Here is a 24,023-nt window from a genome sequence, read left to right as displayed (position 1 = left end):
CCACTGCAACGCCTTTACGCCAGCCACATGCAAGTTCCCATCTATAAAAAAACATATTGACGGGCCCACCTGATAGATTTATTAATTTGTAAACATTTTCGGATAAACTTTGAGTAAATGTAGGTATTTATGAATTTGAACACGACTAGTTTTTTTTGTATATATACTTCAAACTTTTCATATTTGAATGAACTAACTGTTAATAAATAATTATATGTACAATATTTAAATATTCTGTTCCAGGGAGGTATTCCATATTGGATTCTTGGCAAATATCCTAATATCAAGTTACGGAGTACAGACAAAGGTATTTTTTTTTTATAAAATACAGGTCAGTAATTACGTATTATTCTAGGTTTGTTCCCACAAATTTCATTAAGAATGCATACATGTCTTCTATTCTAATAAATATTTCAGAGCCGGTATTGTATAAAATTGATATTGTATTATATCTTCTTAAAAAATACTAATTAAGCATGTTTAATTTATTTATTGAGTTAATTATACAAGGACAAGAATGGACTTGCAATAGAAATATAAAATAACGTGAACTCATATGATCGTTTAATTATGTAGGCACCGTCTATATATTTAAGTACCTTTTTAAACCTAACTACGAGTATTCGAAATGTCAAGTAACTACGTGTCGTTACGTAACTTTGCTTTTTACAATAGATAACTTTATTATTGCCATTCACAGATTTTGTTCAAGAAACACGAACATGGATGAATACACTCTTCAGTCGGCTGTCTCCTCTATTGTTTGGGAACGGGGGACCTATAATTTTAGTTCAGGTAACATTTGCGTTTAAGTACTTTACACGAATTGCCTCTGAGAAAATTTTGACAATGAAACTAAAAGGATTAATTTATTACAATAGTACCACTTTCAATATTCGTTCCTAGCTTTCAATTAAAAATAAAGATTACCTATACGTGGTATATAACACTAATACTCCCAGGTAAAATGTTTACATGGATTCAGAATTTTCGACTTATCTTTGATATACAGTCAGTTAGGAATTATAATATACTAGTTACTATGTTTCTACGAGTATATAATATACTAGCTGTTCTCGCTACTTCGTCCGCGTGGGATTTATCTTTATTTTTCTAAAATAAAAGTTTTTTTCTGAACATACAAGTAGCCTAAGTTACTGCTTATTACATCAGCTACCTGCCAAAAAGTCCCGTCAAAATCGGTCCAGCTATTTCAGAGATTAGCCGGAACAAACAGACAGACTTGTAAAAAATGACATATTGGTGTATGTAATAAAAAACAGTTATATCAATATTACAAACAGACACTCCAATTTTATTTATATGTATAGATAAAAGTATTATTACGATAGTTATGCGAACCGAAAAGTAGGTATGTTCTTAAAAGTTAAAGTTTAAATAGACAAATTGACACAAAGTATTGTAAAAATTACTAGATTTTTTTATAATAATACTTAAAACAATATATTAATTAAAAAAAATCTGTAATGTTTTTTATTATTAATTAAACATTAAAAATTATAAGTTTCACTACCATCCTTTTAACACTGACTGATCTTTGACATTAGACCTATAATATCTTGAATTTAAAGGAATTATGGTCGAATATGGCTACTGACTAACCACTAGCACTAACAACTATGTTATACTTCTATCAGGTGGAAAATGAGTACGGTAGCTACGGCAACGACAAGGCTTACAAAGAACAGGTCCGCGATATACTCCTGGAGCACGTGGGTTCTAAGGCACTGTTGTACACTACGGACGGGTACCCAGCGTCGTACTTCCGCGCGGGAGCTGTTGCGGGGGCACTCACCACAGTCGACTTTGGAACCAGTACTGGCACGTATTTAAAGTATTACTGTGTTTATTATTGACAAAACTCATAAAATGCAGTGCGAATATGGATGTTTGCAGAGATCATATTTGAAGTAAGAGCAGACTAAGTATTTGAGTTCCGCGAGTTTCAGACGTTCATAAGCTACTGTAACCGTTTACCATCAGATAGACTGTATCCTTGTTTGTAAAGACATAATAAAGTAGAACTTGATTATCTCTGCTTATCACTTAAAGGATCTGGCGTAAATATATATAGATAAACCTATTAATAGTAGGGAAAAGTTCAGGCTTTATAATCAAATCGTAAATTTGGTTTGCGAGAACGATGTCAATAATCCAATTCTATTTTTAGACGTACCTTCAGCGTTCCGTGGGTTGCGACGTTTCATGCCACATGGCCCATTGATGAACTCGGAATACTACCCGGGCTGGCTGACCCACTGGGGCGAGACCATACAGCAAGTTAGGACCGAAGATGTCATCAAAACGCTGCGCAGCATGCTTGATAACAACATAAATATTAACTTCTATATGTTCTTCGGCGGCTCTAATTTTGAATTCACTGCGGGTTCGTTTTTATTTTCTCGACTAATTTAATTTTACGATGCATATTACATTACCGTATATTGTTATATATAGTACATTGTTCATAAAAACTGTAACGCTCTATAGATGCAGTTTAACAGAGTAACACACTCGCAAAAATATAACGAAACAGTAATAGAAAGTTTTTTTTCAATCAGAGAGTAAATTTGCAGTTTGTTTCTTTGAAAAAGGGAGAATTTAATAACTATACTACAATCAATAGTAACCACCACTTATAAGAACAACATTGATCGTATTATATTAATCGATACTTGCAAATATAGCTTATCCATATTTGCAAGTATCGATTTACATAATTTATAAATAACACATTGTAACATGTGTATATATATACATATAAATAAAAATTAAGTGTTGGGTAGAATTTTTTAATATATTGTCAGATCTATTGGCTTTATAAGATTACAATCATTTGGTGTGACTGACAAGCACAATTAATAATTAATTTCCGAAATACTTTTGCGACGTCTTCAAATTCTGACTAATTGTAGTATTCGGCAGTAGTTATAAGCAAAAAGGACCAATTAGTATAGAATCATCGAAATCAGTTGTGTTTGTTTTATATTTTCAGAAAAATGAATTGACTATTGCATCTAGTATTTTTATCGTTTTATAGTATTTTTTAAACTGTAACTAAATAGCAGTATTTATTCAAATAGCATAACATTTGCACAGGTGCCAATTATGGGAATAAATATGAACCGGACATTACATCATACGATTATGACGCGCCCCTGTCAGAAGCTGGTGATCCGACACCTAAATATTATGCAATACGTGAACTACTAAAAGAGGTAGGTGGTATATATATAGTGTGTGTAGAGGTAGGTAGGTATATAAAATATGCAAGTTCTTATCATTCCATGTTGTGAAATAATCTGTTCTTTTATTTATTTAGAATTGGCATTACTTTAAAAAAATGAAGGGTAATGTCAAATGTCTTATTCTAATCTAAACTGTAGGTAAGTAATAATATCTATAAGTATAGTAGTATGAGTTATAACACAGACGTACTTTGTTCTATAAATAAAAAATAATACAAGGCTAATATATAAATAACTATTGAGTAAAACATCTACCGGGAAAAATAAAATATAAATAAAAAAGTTGACCACTATGTTCTCCAGAATTAACAATATCAATTTTTCTTAGATGTATGTATGTATACTTTAGTACTGTTGTGTTTGCGATACTACTGTGAAAGAAAATTAACAAATGGTACCACATAAAGTGAAAATGTTTTTTGCCAGAAAATGATTTGATGGTGTAATCAAAAAACATTATCTCCAACCGGAAGAAAATTCCAATTCGATCACCGCAGTAACCTCTATTTATTACAAAAGCTTATGCAGAATTAACAAAGAATAGGCGTGATCCAAGAAGTCTTCAACTCTATGCATAATAGTGTCAAGAAAAAAAAGTCAAATGTTCTTGTATATATTATATATGTATATCAACATAGATACCCAGTTGCCTAATCTCAAGATTTTGAACATTTTGGCTTATAAAGTACTGATAACGCTCATAATATGTACGTTGCCATAAACGGCCCCTTGAGACCATGAACCCTTAGACTATAATTATAACGAAAATTATATTATTAATAACATCTGTTTACAGTATAAATTTGAAGCGAAACACTTGCTGCCGCCAATTCCCTCTCCTAAGGGTGCCTATGGAACGCTGTCAGTACGCGCTCAACTTAATCTCCTATCTCCCGATGGCCGCTCTCACCTAGGAAAAAAATATAATGACGTAACTGGTTACAAGTTGCCAACTTTTGAGAAATTACGTCAGAGAAGTGGCGTGATTCTGTATGAAACCACATTAAACGAACCGAACGGAACTCTTACTATATTAAAACCGCGAGATTGGATATACGTATATGTTGACGGGGTAAGTTCTAAGATGTGTAGATTTTACACATCTACATGTAGTAGAATACATGTAAATGTGTAATATAATAACAATAATTGCATTCCTTACATTTTTGATGTTGTGCTCGAAGTAAAACATATTTCCTATTTTCTAGCAACTGGGAGGAATTATAAGCAGAATGCACAAGAGATACTCTATAAATTTGATATGCAACAATAATTCCGTATTATCACTGCTTGTAGAGAACCAGGGTCGAATAAATTATGGAGATTACTTGCATGATTTTAAGGTAACTATAGAATTCTATGTTTTCAATTATCGTAGAAATTTAATTTTACGAGAATCGCCATGGTTGAAATCAGCAGTAGTAATATTAGTAAGTAGTAGTATCTCAAATACATTAAACACTCTTTCAATTTTTTTATATGTATCGAGTTATATGGTGATCTAGTTTTTAGATGTTTGAATCTGAATTTTCGGTAGATTATCTATAATATATATATATATATATATATAAATCTGAAAAGTATTAGTAAAGTGTAGTATTGAGAACCTTATTATGTTAATTTTCATGGCCTAACAATAATTTATAGGGAATTTTGAGCACAGTCAATTACAACAAGAGATCTCTCGACGGAAGATGGACTATAACAGGTTATCCATTGGAAGATTTAAAATTAAATAATATTTCAAGTTATGTGGAATCAGAAGGACTGCAAGGACCCGTACTTTTTGAGGGTGAATTTACTTTGCCCGCTGGGGAGCCTCTCGATACCTTCATAGATACTACCGGATGGAGCAAAGTAAGTTGGTATTAAAATAATTGTTATCTAATATAATTATGAGATTCCTACTTTCTACGATAGTAGCCAGGTAAGTAGTTCAATAGGAAATAGTTTCACTCATTACGCCGGCTCCATATTCTTAATAAGCACAACATGTAGCTAACTAGGTAGCTATGCTAGCATATGCTTTTTAACCAGCTTCAAAAAAGGAGAAGGTTGTCATTTTGGTTGTACTTTTTTGTATATCGCCTTAGAACACTGTCATTTTTAAAATTTGAAAAAATTTGATAATTTTTTTTTATTTGAAAGCATGCATACAAATTATTCCCATACAAATTGTATAGAAATTGTATTCGGACTTTATCATCAGATGATGAATGATAATGATATTTCACGAAATATTACCGAAAAGACTGGCACTTCTTAATAACATCTAAGGATGAAAAAAATATGTGACGTAACCTGTAAGATCATTGTTATGCATTACATTTAGTTGAAGTCAAGAGAGTCAATCGGTTAATGAAACGTCAATTGACGTGATTATGGTCGTCAAAAGTACCTATAATAACATGTATCACTACCCGAAATAGTATTCACTATAGTAGGCCTTACGTATCTACCAATTGATAGTGATATTCAGTGGATAAACGATAACAGTCAATATAATTTACTAGTTGACCCAAGCAATACAATTTACTTGACATATTTCACCCAATTTACATATCTTTATAAATTATGGTCTGTGTTATTCTGATTTATAAGCTATATTACTATAAAGCTTACTTTTTGAAAGAGTAATAAACATTCATCCATCAATACACACAAACTTTTGCATTTATAATATTAGTAAGATTTAATTAAATTGTCATCAAGCCGATGTCTTTGTTAGAGCAATAGAAGTTAATAAGTACAACAGTTTTTAATTTGTATTTATTTTGTCTGTCTGTCTGTCTGGGTTTGTACACGTAGGTATAACTCAATAACTATTGCATGATAATGAATGCAGTTCACCGATGTATTGCTAGATAACTTAAAAAATAAGCTTCATTTTTGGACAAAAAAGAAGAAACCGCATTAATCACGGACAGTTCGTTATTATGTACAATAATGATGTTATGTAGGTAAAACTGATTTAAAAGTTGTGCCACTTGAATGTTTTGACATTTCTTAACTAAAAACTATAAAAAATGGAAGGTAGGACAAATTTATTTTATAAGTAGTTTGAATTTATCTGAACCCCAGCAAATCCGAACCGGTCGCTAATGTACTACGTTACAAAGTACATTTTTACCGTTATTTATTTGTAACACGTCTGATTATTTTTAGGGTTACATATGGATCAATGGCTACAACCTAGGTCGATACTGGCCAAGACTGGGACCTCAAATAACTTTATATGTTCCTGGTGTATGGCTCAAACCGGCGCCGGCGAGAAACCATCTTCAAATTCTTGAATTAGAGAAGGCGCCAATTGATCTCAAGATGGAATCTATCGACTATGCTATATTGAATAGAACGGGAACAATTCATACCGTATAGTGTTAATTAAATAATGAAAAATATAGGTCCTTCAATAATCATCTAAGGTATCTACTATAAATGAGGAGAGAAATTATTATAATTTACTATCTATCCTGAAGGGTTTAATAGCATTCTAGTGTTAATATCGATATACATATATTATAGATTTTTATTATAGCAGAGTATTATGATATAATAAATATCTCTAACATCTATGTTTAAGAGTGCAAATATACCAGATTAAAAAAATATATTATGCTTATTTTACTTCACAAAGAAAATTATAATCAGTTTGTATAAAATAGATATCATCATTTGACCAAGCCCTATCGAAAGTTGAAATCGATATAGAATTAGTCATGGTATCAATAATTAAAGTCATTGTTTTTGATGTCAATCGAAAATTTATAGACATTTGTTGAAAAAAACAACAATACACACCTGGAATAAAGGGTTTGTATATAGATAAAATATCAACAACAACAAAATAACTAATTACTTTAAAGCGAAACACGAGCTGCTGGCTCATACACTTATTTATAAAATAGTTCAAGATTACTTTAAGTTTAATTTCGTAAACTTGATCAAACTATAAAGATATACATGCCTATAAAGATTAAACACATGATTATCAATTTCATGATATCGATTATCCGCCATTCTCAATGGAAGTAGCGGTGTTTTGTAAAAAAATAAATATTCTAGTCGTATCAAAACGAAAATACTTTCGCCTAATTAATAATATGCTTTCTGAATTTCAAAGTCACTAGGTAACACATTAATTTAAATATATATGACTTGTAAATAATATTGTGAAGTTTCAAATTAAAACTTACTACGTATCGTGTACACTTTCTTCCAATCTGTATAATTATTTTATCAGTACTTAAATAAAATTATTTCAAAAATTGTATTTCATTATTGTTTAAGATTCCATATACCTAACAGCTACCTATTAGGTACGGATAAAATTCCTCAACTTTAGTATTATCACAGATAACATAATTATTATTCATAATTATGAAAATTTCATTTCAACATTTGTTTTCGTTATTTAGGTTTTCTTAGGGTTGCTGATTTGTTATATTTTGTATTATATTCTCGGCAATAGATTTGTAATTGAACGACTTTTTTGCCAAGTCTTTTTACACCAAATAAGTTCAGTGAAGTTATAGGATCTGTATTAATACACAGGTTTACTTTTTGAGTAACAGACCTTATTCCTATACATCAGCCAACGTTATCAGGCTTATCATATCGGGCATATGCCACCACAAAGTAAAAATCTCATTTCACAACTGTTATACTGAAATAATCATATGCTCGTACTCATAATACTCGAATGTTGTTACATCCGATTTTAATTCTTAATGGAAATTGTAGAAATAAATAAATAAGAAACATGTGATAAATTTTCTTTCAGCTAGTCAGATAAAAATAACATATATATGTATATATAAACGTAAACTATTTCATATATAAATAATGTAAATATGTATATGTGTGTCATCTATATAAATATATATAATAAACACCTAGTGAAACACAACTAGCCCTACGAAAACTTCTGCTGTATCAAATCGCAGCTGAAGTCAATAAGTTAATAAAAACGAATAATGTCAGTGAAACAAAAAAAAAGTATTCACTACCACTGCCAATATATTAGTCAAACAAATCAGCAGTGTCACTGATAACCAAACTCGTACGCACCATCATGACACCGACGACACTATCAACATCTCCGAGAAAGCGGAACAGATATACAAATTTACACGCAGTGCGAGTGAAAAAAAATGAACGGGTATTTAATCATATTCAGTAAATGAAGGAGGGATATAAAACTCACCATTTACGGACCGACATGCATAATATTTCTTCTCGTTAATAAATTATATGATTGATTGAATTCGATGATAAATATCATTAATACGCACACAAACTTTAGCACCCTCGAGCATCGATTTATTACGAATGTGAGAATAGACGAAAATTAGAACAAACGTGTGATTGAATGTATATGTAATAATTAAAAAAGTATCATATAAACCTATTACCTAAAACGAATACTATCATACATACAGGCAAAACAGATTATTTATATTAATGTTTGTAGAGTTAAGACCGTTTAAAATTGTAATAATGGTACAATCGTTTCAGTGTTGCAAAAAAAACGAAACTTAATTACTTGTTAAATACAAAATATGGTTGCAATAAAAAATCTCATACCTATACAAGGATTCTCGTACGACTGGCATCCCTGGTAATGCGATTAGTCGGGCTGTGCATGGCAACTCATTCTACTGTTTGCATTGTGTAAACGTGTTGCCTCGGTCGCTGAGGACTGAGGAGAGACCGGGGTTACGAGACGTGACTGCTTAGGTCTGTCGTTGTGCGAACCGCGACAGCGCCGGTCCATTCGTGCAGGATCGCGATATTACCACGTGGCCGGCACGCGGGTTAACCAAATAAGTAAGTACATGACCGACTGTATTGTTACTTGTTACATTATGCTTGGTTAATAAATAGTAACAACGTGATATTCAGTATTAATGTGATGTATTTTATAGTTTATTTATTTATTAATTTAATTTTTTTCCTATACCAGTTAAAGTATACCCAAATATATATAATTAACTGCCTTGAATAATTAATTTATTATTTAATACCTCGAATATTACTATATTGGCATAACATAAAGGAAAAAGAACATGAATAATTTACGTACTAAAAAGGTCAAGCATACATTAGTAGGTGCATGTAAATTATATATATCTAGTACATGTGTTATTAACCATCCTTAGATACCTATATTTCGCGAACTACTCTAACAAGAATTTTTCATTACTAGTTAGTACTTCTAACTGAAATTGAACCAAATGACCTTGACATTGCAATGATTAAAGTGACCGGTCGATACTCCGCCACTGTGTCTATACCAACTGTAGTAGGTACTCCATACATTCCACAATACCCCTCTATGTTATAGGTTATGGCAATAGGGGTCTCAAGTGTCCGTATGAAAGAAATTACTGTATTTCGTAACCCTAACAAATAAGGTTGTTAATAATACTAATGTTAGATCGTTGTCGTAATTCTAATGATGTTTTGCTAAATCTTTATGCCAGATTCTGTAATGATAAACGCAGTGGCTGATTGCATTAAACAATAGTGACTTTAATGATTTGAAATAATCTATATTACAAATCATATAATACAAAGTACATCTTCAACTGTATCATCAAACTAGTACGGGTTACTCAATTGAATATATTTCTTGTGTATAGGTACTATTGCTATGGCAACAAGTTTCACGATCCACTTTTTGGAAAGTTAATTTTTCGGACTATTCTAATAATAATATAATATAATACCACAGATAACATAATATTTGTTAATACTATTCTAATGCTGTTGACCGCAGCTGGCCTTTACAGCCACACCGAACGAACCCTGAGGATCGGACGAGCGCAGATGTCGCTCTGTCTGATGGATAAGACTAGTCATCTAGGGGTTGTAACCTCAGGTGAGGCAGTCATAATTTAGATTCCCGTTTGAATTGGACGGGGGATCGATCGGAGGGGGACCGGGACACCAATGTGGTTGATTTCGCTGTATGGTGTGGTTGAGGTCGTCGTCTACCCCAGTGAGGACGGAGTCATCGTGTGTGTTAGGGACGGAATAGGTGGACCCATAGGGAGGTTATGGGTCGTCAGTATCAATAAGAACAACCCTCGGGCGGCGTTATCGCGTAATGATGTGTCTACGTAGTCGATCATACTTACTATAAGTTTAAGGGTTTGAGTTGACTGCGTGCCAGTGACTCGTCGCATGAATTTATTTTGTAAGATTTGTAGTTGATTAATTTAACAAATAGCCATGTGGGCAAATACGGGACTGGCGTACGTGAGGATGGGACAAATTCAAGCATTGTATAATGTCAGTTTGTTAGGATGCGACATTTTAGTATGCTTATTAAAGAAAGCGTAGAGCGCTAGCCCCTAGCGGCGGCTCGGTCGCGGACTCGTTTGATGTGAGAGCTGTTAGTTTTCTATCTAAATTGTCACCGAGTTATTTCGTACGGGATAGTTTGACCTAACAGTTCGATCGGGTGAGTCATGGTGTCATGTCATGTTAAAGAACACTAAAGAATATTTTCGGGTATGACTTATTTTTAAAAAAAATCGATGATAAACATGCTGATGATGATGGTACATTTTGTCAACAAATAGTGAAAACTGTATATTTTCATATTATTAAATTCATTAATAATTGTTACATAATGAGAGGGGATACAATACACTTATATTCTAAACAGAAGTTGAGCTTTGCTAAATTAATTGCATATAATTTATTCAATGTTGAAAGTAGTTTATCGCAGTAGTTATTACCGTTTATCACAAAAAAGTAATAAAAATAGAATGTGCCAATATAATACCAGTAAGGGTAAATATAAACTAAAAATAGCTATAATGGTAAAGGCCAACTGAATGTTACTAATCTTGTGCGTAATATCATACATCCCTTATTATCGTAAGAAACTAATTATTTGTATTTTGAATTGCCTCGTAAAAATGCGTGGAAGTACTTAATTACAAAATATTGGAAATAGGTATAGAAATAATCTTTATTCAAATAAACTTAATATAAGCACTTTTGAATAGTCAAGTTTTTTATTCTATCGCTCATTCGGAATGCAGATTCATCATAAGAGGAATAAGCAAGAAACTTGTGTATTGCTCTTTTAAATAAATATTGATTTAATTATATTTACATTAACAAGGATTAGGCAGGCGACAATCAACATAGAAACCGCTACGCACTTAATCTCTGTTCAATCGGATAACATTGTCAGCGCTATGAATTTCAAATTAGATGTTTTCTACAAAAAACATTATTATCATCATCAATTCTTCAATTTTATAATAAGCTTTTTTACAAAGAAAATATTTTATAACATATTTAATTTTTTTTTCTGGCGAATTGGAATTGGAATTTTTAATTAATGGGGTTAACTTATGGATTTCTCCATTCTTAATTTGAGGATTGAGTGGAATACACTAGAAGTACTAGTTGACTACTTTTTCATCAAGGGAATTAATTAACATTTAGTTACTACAATCTAGGTTAAGTTTAATAGTATAAATATATCTATTTTAGGTTATTTATTTCTGTTTTATATGTATTGGACCATGCATAAACTGCATTACAGGAATTTCAGTATGTTTCAGGGAGGTATGCTGCCCCCGTGTCACAGCTGGAATTGTAGATTTTTTATTGTTTAATATAAAATGGTGCTTCCGCTTGCGCTAACGGTATGCGCTGGCGACGCACCACTTGAGGATGAAGTCAGATCGATCAGCTCATCGTGGTCAATATTGAATAAAACACGATTTTCAACAGGGGCTCTCGTGGAGGTCACCGTCCCAGTAACCAGCGATTTTCTCTCAGGCTCAGTATAGTAGAATTCTAAAAGACGGTACTATATTTCAGTCGCCAAGCCGTGCTATATAAGCACTGTTTTGGGTTTGAAAGTTGACATATGGCAGTGATATTACCAGGGTACGGAGACACATCATAGCCCTCAGAAATAGCAACAAATGACGGACATTACATGATGACGTGGTATCTGTCGTGTTTGCTCATATCCGTTTGTTATTCCAGATTCATACTTCCTTATCTTTTACATTTTTCTTCTTAACTGTTGTCAATGTATTGTTCATATAGGTATAATTCAGTGAAATGTCGGACGATTTGAACTGTGAAATTGGCCCGCCATGCAGCTTAGTGCTAGCAGATGGCACTATATTTCATGGCAGAAGCTTCGGCGCCAAAGTTCCGGCTGAAGGAGAAGTCGGTGAGTCTCATTTTTAGTTAATTCGTAGTCAACAATTAAAAAGGTTGTTTCGTAAAATTCAACTGTTTGTAAATGCCGCTGTAATGTAATTGACAATTAGTTTAATTAATTTCCAAATAGTAGTAGCTTTTTACTATATGTACTAGTATTTGGAATCATCTTAGGTGAAATCAAAAGTCGTACAAATACCTACTTAAAAAGTAAAGTTACTTTGATTTTAATAATGTGGCCCTTTATTATTATTTCTTTTCATACGCAAATTCCGTTTAATTACATAGAATTTCAAATAAGGAATATCAAAATATAGACAATAGAGACAAGAATTCTAGTATCATTAATACAATGGTTGTAATTACAGCTAAATATAATAAAGTTTGAAAGATCTATCTTGCCAACCTCTCCTCATACGTGCATGTTCGTCCACAGTTGTATCATTCCAATTAGTAGGTATAAATAATTAATTTTAGACTTCTGCAAGCCACAGATTACAAATTGTTTGTTTTTTTTAGTTTTCCAAACCGGCATGGTGGGTTACCCAGAGTCCTTAACAGACCCATCGTATCACGCACAATTATTGGTCCTTACATATCCACTTATTGGTAATTATGGAGTACCAGATGAAAAGGATATTGATGAACATGGTTTACCCAGGTAAATCGATTTTCTTGGACAATTTTTTTATAAAGTGAAATTCAGTGAATCCACAATTTTATTACATGAAGTAAATCAGTTACAAGTTTAGTTAGTTTAAATGATACCCGTTATATAACGGGTATCATCTAAGCTATCGCCAATTTAATTAGTTTTATGTTTCTTAAATAATAGAGTTATCTCCAAAATAGTAGATTTGTCACCAAAACGTAGCCACCAAACAATATAGTACCACACAATACTATTTTACCAAAGTGCCGTTTGACGAAAGTCAGTAATTCGTTTTATGGAAATTGCGTAAGGTTTTGCAACAAACTCCCAGAGTCTGTAGTCAATTTGCCAGTAAAAAAATTCAAATGTGTTATAAAATATTTTCTTTGTAAAAAAGCTTATTATAAAATTGAAGAATTTATAAATGGTAATAATGTTTTTATAGAAAATATCTAACTTAAAATTCATAGCGCTGACAATGTTATCTGATTGAACAGAGATTAAGTGCGTAGCGGTTTCTATGTTGATTGTCGCATGCCTAATCCTTGTTGTTAATTAAATATAAGTAATTCAATATTTATTTAAAAGAGCAACACATAAGTTTCTTGCTTATTCTTCTTGTGATGAATCTGCATTCCAAATAAGCGGTAGAATAAAAAAACTTGATTATTCAAAAGTGCTTATATTAAGTTTATTTGAATAAAGATTATTTATATTTCTATTTCTATTTAATAAATCTACAATTCCACAATAAATCACTTAAAATCATGGAGATATAGGGTCTAGTAGCAAATAAATGTTTTTGTATGTATTATAATAGGTTTGTCCTGATAAGTATTAAGCGAACTAATTTAAAGAGATAGCAGAATAGTTAATAAAACTCTTAATTAAAGTAAATAATCAATCTTTATTGTTAAAATAATAATCAGCGCTGGTTTGGATTTTAAAGGGTGCCCCTTTTTCTTTACTGGCCGATAATCACATTTTTGCGGGGGTTAGCCAGCTTTAAGCGTATGGCTACTCCGATAATATGTTTGCACATATATTTTTTGTAAAACGCAGGGCAGTTGCATTTCCATCGTTGAGGCCGGATTGGTCAATTTTTAAGAGCGCGCCATTTTGTCTCCGCCTCCTTAAACATAATTTCTTTAAAATTATAAATTGATGTATTAAATTGGTAACATATAGGTACTATTATTTTAATAACTGAACGAAATAAAATGTAACTACTGTATTGGGACAAACTAAGAAATAAAAGAGTCGCAGTCAGGGATCGATTTATTTGGTGACAGATATAGCATTCTGAGCATAAAACTATTATTTAAGTAATAAAACTGTAATTATAAAAACGAAGTTTATATTTAAGTACTGCACTAAAATGTTAATATATGTGTAAAATAAGAGATTGATCATTATCTCTTATTTTACACATATATCAACATTAATTTGATAATTCGTATCTGGGAACACTTTTTCTTTAGAAAGAAAATATTATAGATCTATTTATTAGGTGATACAACTTGATGACAAATATAAATTTTGGTGACAAGAAATATAGTTCCCAAATATAAGTAGCGATCTAGTCAATCCGAGTCCAGGGTTCAAACTTTTTTTTTATGTCATTAATTGGAATAATAAAGTAGGAAAGTAGGTCGTCACCTACCTTGCCCGTCGGCAAGATGATATGTCGTAACAGCCACCTATGTACAACAATACCACGGACAATACGTCATGCCCTGTATACTGTAATTTACGGTCTTATATGACTTTAGCCGAAACATTTCTTACGTAGCAAGGTCCTTGGCGGCTCAAATACTGATAATTCAGCATTATTTTGTTTACAGATGGTTCGAATCAAATCGTATATGGGCAGCAGGTTTAATAGTCGGGGAGGTCAGCACAAGGGCATGTCATTGGAGAGCACGCTGCTCACTAGGCTCTTGGCTGGCATCCCACGGAATTCCTGGTCTTTGCGATATAGATACTAGAGCACTTACCTGCCGATTACGTGCTGGCGTAACTCTTGGGCGCATTGTACAGGGCACACCCCCTACAGGACCCCTTCCACCCTTATCTGATCCAAATAGAAGAAATTTAGTAGCTGAAGTCTCTATTGCGGTAAGTATTACTGTAGTAAACACTAGATTTTGTTGTACCTCTTTCTCAGAAAGCGAATGGTTGGTTCGGTATACGTAAATAATAAATTGGAATGAACAAAAATAAATTGAAGAAGAGCTTGCTCTTTTTCATTTATATTACCGCCTCAGTCATACTCTTACATGATATATAAATAAGAGAACCATTTAATTTAATAACATTTGTATATTCAGACCATAAAAATAATTTTATAGATTTGATATAACATGAACCAGCATGTCTAATGCACTATATCTGCGTAATAATAGTTACCTACAATAGCATCAATAATATTAATAATTCGGCATATAAAATTATTTGTATACATTAGTCATGAGTAAATCAATGTGACTACTAGAACGTCCAGTATATTAGCATTTTGCATGAAAATCTTAAAATTATGTATACGAATATAATATGATCTGTAAATAATATTAGCAATAACATTTACAGGAACCAAAAATTTTTAACCCCAATGGAGAAATTACAATTATGGCAGTCGATTGTGGCCTCAAATATAATCAAATACGATGCTTCATCAAACGAAATGCTAAAGTGATACTGGTACCTTGGAATCATAGATTAGATCCAAAAGAATACGATGGACTCTTTATTAGTAACGGTCCAGGCGATCCTGAAGTATGCAAAAAAGTAGTTGAAAATATTAGAGAACTTGTATACAACAAAACTGATATAAAACCGATTTTTGGCATCTGTCTTGGACATCAACTGCTGGCTACTGCAATTGGTTGCAAAACTTTCAAAATGAGGTAAGTGTGCATGCAGTATACTCTTACATGCATAGTTAAGTAGAGGTCGAAACTCCACTATAATATTTTAAAATTCTAAGTTTGGATTTAAGTTTTGTTTGAAAGACTATATAGAAATATATTATATGTCTTTGTGTGATTTGCAAAGTAATCTGTGTAATATTATTATCATTATTTAATGTATTCTAAGCATTATTTTAAATATATTAGTTTTACCTACCATATTTGCATTTCAACTTCATGTAAACTTTAGCAATTTTAATTAGAATATTTATTTTAAAATGACCGATAACTTTTTCCTTCTCGTGTATGTTATATATAATCTAAGAATGTGTTTATTTTAATTTCAGTTATGGAAATCGAGGTCACAATTTACCATGCACTCATAATGGGACTGGTAGATGTTTCATGACATCTCAAAATCACGGATATGCCGTTGATGCCAATAGTATACCAGATGACTGGAAAGCATTATTTACTAATGAAAACGATAAAACTAATGAGGGTATTATTCATAAAACAATGCCCTATTTCAGCGTGCAATTTCATCCAGAACACACTGCAGGGCCCACAGATCTGGAGTATCTTTTCGATATATTTGTTGAATCTGTGATATCGTATAAAAATAATAAACGTCCACTAATTGATGAAATGATAACAAAAAGAATGGAATTTATACCTACAATTCAAGAAAGGCCGAAAAAAGTCTTAATTCTCGGGTCGGGGGGACTATCAATTGGTCAGGCAGGTGAATTCGACTATTCAGGTTCTCAAGGTGTAAAGGCATTGCAAGAAGAAAAAATTCAAAGTGTTTTAATTAATCCCAATATTGCAACAGTTCAGACATCTAAGGGATTAGCAGATAAGGTATATTTTTTGCCCATAACTCCGGAGTACGTAGAACAAGTGATTAAAGCGGAAAGACCTACTGGAATTTTACTTACATTTGGAGGGCAAACCGCTTTAAATTGTGGAGTTGAATTAGAAAAAGCTAAAGTTTTTGAAAAATATAATGTGAATGTCTTGGGTACGCCAATTCAGTCTATAGTAGATACTGAAGATAGAAAAATATTTGCAGAGAAAATTCATGATATTGGAGAAAAGGTTGCACCAAGTGCAGCGGTAACTTCGGTAGATGAAGCTCAAGCAGCAGCTTTACAAATCGGTTACCCCGTTATGGCACGGTCTGCATTTTCGTTAGGAGGACTAGGTTCTGGTTTCGCAAACAATGAAGAAGAACTTAAAGTACTCGCTCATCATGCTTTATCCCATTCTGACCAATTAATTATTGATAAATCATTAAAAGGCTGGAAAGAAGTAGAATATGAAGTAGTAAGAGATGCCTACGATAATTGTATAACAGTTTGTAATATGGAAAATATTGATCCTCTTGGTATACATACGGGAGAGTCGATTGTTGTAGCTCCAAGTCAAACACTTTCAAACAGGGAATATTACATGTTACGTAATACGGCCATAAAAGTTATACGACACTTTGGCATTATTGGCGAATGTAATATACAATACGCTCTTAATCCAAATTCAGAAGAATTCTATATCATAGAAGTGAATGCGAGGTTATCCAGAAGCTCCGCATTGGCCAGTAAAGCTACAGGTTATCCTTTAGCATATGTAGCAGCTAAATTAGCCTTAGGCATTCCATTACCAGTTATTAAAAATTCGGTTACAGGAGTAACCACTGCATGTTTCGAACCGAGTTTAGATTATTGTGTAGTAAAAATACCAAGATGGGATTTGGCAAAATTTAATAAAGTCAGCACGAAGATTGGAAGTTCAATGAAGAGTGTAGGAGAAGTTATGTCCATAGGCAGAAATTTTGAAGAAGCTTTTCAAAAAGCGTTAAGGATGGTTGACGAGAATGTTAATGGTTTTGATCCTAATTTAAAAACTGTTAATGAAAATGAACTTCAAGAACCTACAGACAAGCGCATGTTTGTTTTAGCAGCAGCAATAAAAAATGGTTATAACGTAGAAAAACTATATGAGCTTACTAAAATAGACCGATGGTTTTTAGAAAAATTTAAAAATATTATAGACTATTACAAAACTTTAACAACTGTTGATAGTGGAACTATAACACTTAACATATTGAAAAAGGCAAAGAAAATTGGATTCTCTGACAAACAAATTGCAGCAGCTATTAAAAGTACAGAAGTAGCTGTCAGAAAATTAAGAGAAGAGTTTAAAATTACTCCATTCGTCAAACAAATTGATACTGTTGCTGCAGAATGGCCGGCTTACACTAATTACCTATATTTAACTTACAATGGCAGTACGCATGATTTAGATTTTCCCGGTGATATTACAATGGTACTTGGATCAGGTGTTTATAGAATAGGTAGTTCAGTTGAATTCGATTGGTGTGCTGTAGGATGTTTAAGAGAATTAAGGAATCAAGGTAAGAAGACAATAATGGTTAACTATAATCCAGAAACAGTAAGTACTGATTATGATATGAGTGATAGGCTATATTTCGAAGAAATCTCGTTTGAAGTTGTAATGGACATTTACAATATCGAGAAACCAAACGGTATTATATTATCTATGGGAGGACAGTTACCAAATAATATTGCAATGGATCTTCATAGGCAACAAGCCATAATATTAGGTACGTCGCCAGATATGATAGATAATGCTGAGAATCGATTTAAATTTTCTCGTATGTTGGATAGAAAAGGCATAATGCAACCTAGATGGAAAGAACTAACCGATCTTGATTCAGCAATAACCTTTTGTGAAGAAGTAGGATATCCTTGTCTAGTAAGACCATCATACGTCTTGAGTGGTGCTGCTATGAATGTAGCACACTCAAACCAAGAACTGGAAACATATTTAAAATCAGCAAGTTTAGTAAGTAAAGATCATCCAGTAGTTATTTCAAAATTTATTATGGATGCTAAAGAAATCGATGTTGATGTAGTTGCCGCTGACGGTATCATTTACTGCATGGCAATTTCGGAGCATGTCGAAAATGCGGGTGTTCATTCTGGTGATGCTACATTGGTGACACCGCCTCAAGATATTAACAATGAAACATTTGACAAAATAAAAGAAATTTCTAGCATCATAGCAGAGACATTAGATGTGACAGGTCCGTTCAATATGCAGTTAATAGCAAAAGATAATGATTTAAAAGTTATTGAATGCAATGTTAGAGTTTCAAGATCTTTTCCATTTGTATCTAAAACTCTAGATCACAATTTTGTCGCCATGGCCACCAAATTAATCTTAAATATTCCTGTTGATCCTGTGGACGTAATGACTGGCTGCGGAAAAGTTGGAGTAAAAGTACCTCAGTTTTCGTTCTCTAGACTTTCTGGTGCTGACGTTACGTTGGGCGTTGAAATGGCATCTACGGGTGAAGTGGCATGTTTTGGCGAAAATCGTTATGAAGCTTATTTGAAATCTTTAATGAGCACTGGGTTCAGAATACCAAAAAAGGCTATACTCTTGTCTGTGGGAACATTTAAGGTTAATATACATCTCATCATAATATATAATTCAATATGTTTTACTTACACGAAAACTTATTAAACATAAAGATAATATATTTTATTATATATGTTACAGCATAAATTAGAACTGTTACCAAGTGTGCGTGCATTACAAAAAATGGGCTACAAGTTATATGCTAGCATGGGCACTGGAGATTTTTATACCGAACATGGTATTGAGGTAAGAATTGATTTCTAATCGTTTTTTTTCTATTATATTTCGTATTTTCCTATTATTATTTAATGTAATTTTTTTATCAAAAAGAAATTGTATATATAATTATCGTTTGCATATTTGTCTATTTGTGCCACTAGAGACTTATGTTTCAAGGAATTATTGTTTACTGGTCATTTTATTATTAACAATAGTTATATATATATATATAGATATCTGGTGCTTACGGTGAAAAAAAAACAGTGCTAACTTCACTTAATTGAAAACGAGTTCCAACCTGCCAGACTCACGTAACGGGCTAAAATTGAGGCAGACCCAATTTTAATGTCGCTCTTAGTACAGACGAGAAGGCACACAATGTGTAATTTATAGTACTAAACTATAGAAATGATGTGACGTCCCCTGGGATTTGATTTATTAAACAACCAATCATTAATTATTTTGTATATTATTGTTTATCGCAAATAGATTGAAAGCGTGCAATGGACATTCGATCATATTGGAGATCCTGAAGATTCAAGGTTCGATGGCGAACTTATGCATCTTGCAGATTTTATGGCAAGACGGCAGCTGGATTTAGTTATAAACCTACCTATGAGGGGAGGAGCTCGCCGTGTTTCTTCATTTAGTACCCATGGATACCGCACGCGAAGATTAGCTGTTGATTATGCTGTACCTTTAGTGACGGACGTAAAATGTGCAAAATTACTAGTGAAGGTAACGTATCTGTATAATTAAAATAAATTTTTATTATTGTTTTATCTTACTAATATTAAATTCACGAAATTTTGTGACTGTATATGAATGGATGAATATTTGTTTCTCTTTCACGTAAAGACTACTCAACTGATTTTGATAAAACTTTACAGTAATAGCTGTATTACTGTAAAGTTATGCTCTAGAATATCACATAGGCTATAAATTTCACGCGGATGAAACGACGAGCACAGTTAGCTTAGAAAGAAAGAAAAACATTTATTGTCAACCATTTTTACATATACATATATACATACATACATACACACTTAGAACAATTACAATAATAATTTATCTTATATTATTTCTAAATATGGTTGGCAACATGGCTGACACTCAGCTTAGTAGTAACAATTACTAATTATGGCTTTTATATGAATACTATTTAAACAGTATATATATGCATGTGCTACTACAAATAGCATATGCATACACAATGAAAAATGAAAATGATATTATATTTGTTTCACGTTATCTTATTTCTTACCACAGGCTATGCAACAATGTGGCGATGCTCCAGCTCTGAAAACGCATACAGACTGTATGACTTCACGAAACATAATAAAACTGCCAGGTTTTATCGACGTGCATGTACATGCCCGCGAACCTGGTGCTACGCATAAAGAAGATTTGGATACATGTACTGCCGCAGCTCTAGCTGGTGGTATCACAATGATATGTGCCATGCCGAATACAAATCCACCTATAATCGATCGCTCCTCATATGATTATGTATCTACATTAGCTCGTGTTAGTGCCCGATGTGATTATGCTCTATTTGTTGGAGCCTCATCAAGTAATTGTGAAACTGTAGCTGAATTAGCTCCTCAAGCTGCAGCTCTCAAGATGTACTTGAATGAAACTTTCACAACTTTAACACTTGATGACATGATTGTTTGGCAGAGACATCTCCAGAACTGGCCAAAGAAATTTCCGGTCTGTGCGCATGCAGAACGCGAAAAGACTGGAGCGATTATTCTAATGGCGTCTTTACTGGATAGACCAATACATATTTGTCACGTTGCTCGAAAAGAAGAAATTTTAATAATTAAAGCTGCCAAAGAACGAGGTTTAAAAGTAACATGTGAGGTATGTCCACATCATTTATTCTTAAACACAACAGACATGCATAGAATCGGAATAGGTCGTGCCGAAGTGCGCCCAGTTCTATGTAGCCCTGAAGATCAAGCTGAACTTTGGAAAAACATAGATATTATTGATATATTTGCAACAGATCATGCACCACATACTGTTGAAGAGAAAAATTCAGAAAAACCGCCTCCAGGATTTCCAGGCTTAGAAACAATTTTACCTCTATTATTAAATGCTGTTCACGATGGTCGATTAACTATAGAAGATATCATAAATAAATTTCATAGAAATCCCAGAAAAATATTTAATCTTCCTGAACAACCTAATACTTATGTAGAGGTTGACATGGATTATGAATGGACAATACCATCTGCGATGGAATTTTCAAAATCAAAATGGACACCTTTTGCAGGCATGCAAGTATGTGGTGCTATTCACCGTGTAACATTACGTGGTGAAATAGCTTATGTTGAAGGACAAATTTTAATACCTCCAGGATTTGGTCAAAATGTTCGAGACTGGCCTGCACCTAAGAAACAATCATTTCCAATATATTCCATTGAAAAAACTGAAAAAGAACAAAGTCGTCCAAACTCTGCATTAGACTTACATTTGTCAGGAGATATGAGCCGACTTAGTGACCTTGAATTAGACCAGATTGACAGTAAGCATGAGGGACAAAATAAATTGAATGTACATTTTAATGAAATATCGGGATTAAGATCTGGATCACCTTTGCCAGTTAGTAATAGGCAGCGTTGTGACAGTAGTTCAAACTACAATCCTCCGCAAGTACCAATATCTCACCGCCAACGTAGTGACCTGTTCGGCAAAAGCATTTTAACAGTTGATTCTTTTAGCAAAGAAACTCTCAATGATATATTTAATCTAGCACAGTTTATGAAAACTAGCGTAAATAAGGGTCGTAATTTAGATGACATACTACGTGGAAAAGTGATGTCTTCTGTATTTTATGAAGTGAGTACACGCACGAGTTGCAGTTTTGCAGCAGCTATGCAAAGATTGGGAGGCTCTGTTATTCATACCGATGCCACTAGTTCTTCAGCTAAGAAAGGTGAAACATTAGAGGACAGTGTAGCAGTAATGGCAAGTTATTCAGATGTTGTTGTTCTTCGTCATCCAGAACCTGGTGCAGTTGCTGTAAGTTTTAATGTACTAATTTTAAATATTAATATTAAATCTCGTTTAATAATTATTTATTATTTCACATTAATTATTGATATCAACGTTGCCTATTCTTAGATTTACTACCTAGAATTATGCCCATTATAAGGCAGGTGTTCACCACAACATCAGCAATTGACAATGTCTCGACTACCTGATCTGGGACGTATCAGTCGTGACGGTATGTATGCATATTTCACATCAAATTACAAGTTAACAAATATCTCGTTACAGCGGGCGTCACGTCATTGCCGCAAACCGATTATTAATGCAGGAGATGGAGTAGGCGAACATCCTACGCAAGCTTTACTGGATATCTTTACGATACGTGAGGAAATCGGTACAGTAAATGGACTGACTATAACCATGGTGGGAGATCTAAAGAACGGACGCACAGTTCACTCTCTTGCTCGTCTTCTAACTTTATATCAAGTTCAGTTACAGTACGTTAGCCCTCCAGGTCTGGGAATGCCAAAACATATAATGGAATTTGTAGCAAAAAAAGGCATACCCCAAAGAGTTTTTGATAGTCTCGAAGATGTGTTGGGTGACACTCACGTTTTGTATATGACTAGAATCCAACGCGAAAGATTTCAAAGTCCAGAAGAATATGAAAAAGTAAGTACACAATTACAAGTATTTAATTAATATAAGAATAACTTGATTTTATTTTGTTTACCTAAATTTAATGTGTTTTTGGGATTAACATTGGATTAAATCCTGGCGATAAAAATATTACTCACAATCAAATAAAACTGGTGAATATATTATAATACAAAAAGAGATGTATAGAGAGATTTATTGGAAACAGTTTTAAATTGGTGATTTGATAGGAAAGAAAAATGGATACAATTAATAGACCTACGATTAAAATAGACGTTTCATAAAATAAAATGTGTAAGTTGTTCATTTTCGGCTATATATAATTATTATATAATTGTAATTGTTTTACAGATGCGTGGTGTGCTGGTGGTGACACCACAGTTGATGACACGAGCGCGCCGACGGATGGTCGTGATGCACCCACTGCCTCGAGTCGACGAGATCTCGCCCGAATTCGATTCCGACCCTCGTGCTGCTTACTTCAGGCAGGCTGAGTACGGGATGTATGTGCGGATGGCCCTCCTTGCCATGGTTGCCGGGATTAATCCTCTAGTGTAATTTTGTGATGTCAGTATTGCTTGTGATGTAAATATTATATTATCTGACTACAAAAATTAATTGCATATCTAGACATATGTAAATATGAATAAAGATTTTTATTTTTTA

The 24,023-nt window shown here is 33.0% G+C and overlaps 1 protein-coding gene across 2 annotated transcripts in view; it reads left to right on the top strand.

Moving 5' to 3' along the window:
* The window catches only part of LOC131848481 (CAD protein), a 30,589-nt gene extending 6,566 nt beyond the window's left edge, over positions 1–24,023 (top strand). The window contains exons 5-23 of one of the 2 annotated variants that reach the window (XM_059198361.1): positions 244–307; positions 701–795; positions 1,659–1,842; positions 2,192–2,407; positions 3,121–3,239; positions 4,066–4,341; positions 4,478–4,612; positions 4,917–5,126; positions 6,435–6,552; positions 12,364–12,483; positions 12,993–13,134; positions 14,970–15,243; positions 15,715–16,031; positions 16,382–19,523; positions 19,623–19,727; positions 20,190–20,438; positions 20,970–22,730; positions 22,989–23,372; positions 23,709–24,023. In XM_059198361.1, coding sequence (XP_059054344.1) covers positions 244–307; positions 701–795; positions 1,659–1,842; positions 2,192–2,407; positions 3,121–3,239; positions 4,066–4,341; positions 4,478–4,612; positions 4,917–5,126; positions 6,435–6,552; positions 12,364–12,483; positions 12,993–13,134; positions 14,970–15,243; positions 15,715–16,031; positions 16,382–19,523; positions 19,623–19,727; positions 20,190–20,438; positions 20,970–22,730; positions 22,989–23,372; positions 23,709–23,915 — 8,118 coding nt within the window. In that variant the 3' untranslated portion in view covers positions 23,916–24,023. Of the gene's footprint in view, positions 1–243; positions 308–700; positions 796–1,658; positions 1,843–2,191; positions 2,408–3,120; positions 3,240–4,065; positions 4,342–4,477; positions 4,613–4,916; positions 5,127–6,434; positions 6,553–9,015; positions 9,099–12,353; positions 12,484–12,992; positions 13,135–14,969; positions 15,244–15,714; positions 16,032–16,381; positions 19,524–19,622; positions 19,728–20,189; positions 20,439–20,969; positions 22,731–22,988; positions 23,373–23,708 lie in introns of those variants that run through there. The other variant, XM_059198360.1, reaches the window with a different exon arrangement.

This window comes from Achroia grisella, unplaced genomic scaffold, assembly GCF_030625045.1.
Source record: "Achroia grisella isolate CSIRO2021 unplaced genomic scaffold, CSIRO_AGI_Agris_v1 utg558, whole genome shotgun sequence".
Classification (NCBI taxonomy): Eukaryota; Metazoa; Arthropoda; class Insecta; order Lepidoptera; family Pyralidae; genus Achroia; species Achroia grisella.
Note: the sequence above shows the minus strand (reverse complement) of the source record. Positions and strands in the feature narration are given on the sequence as shown.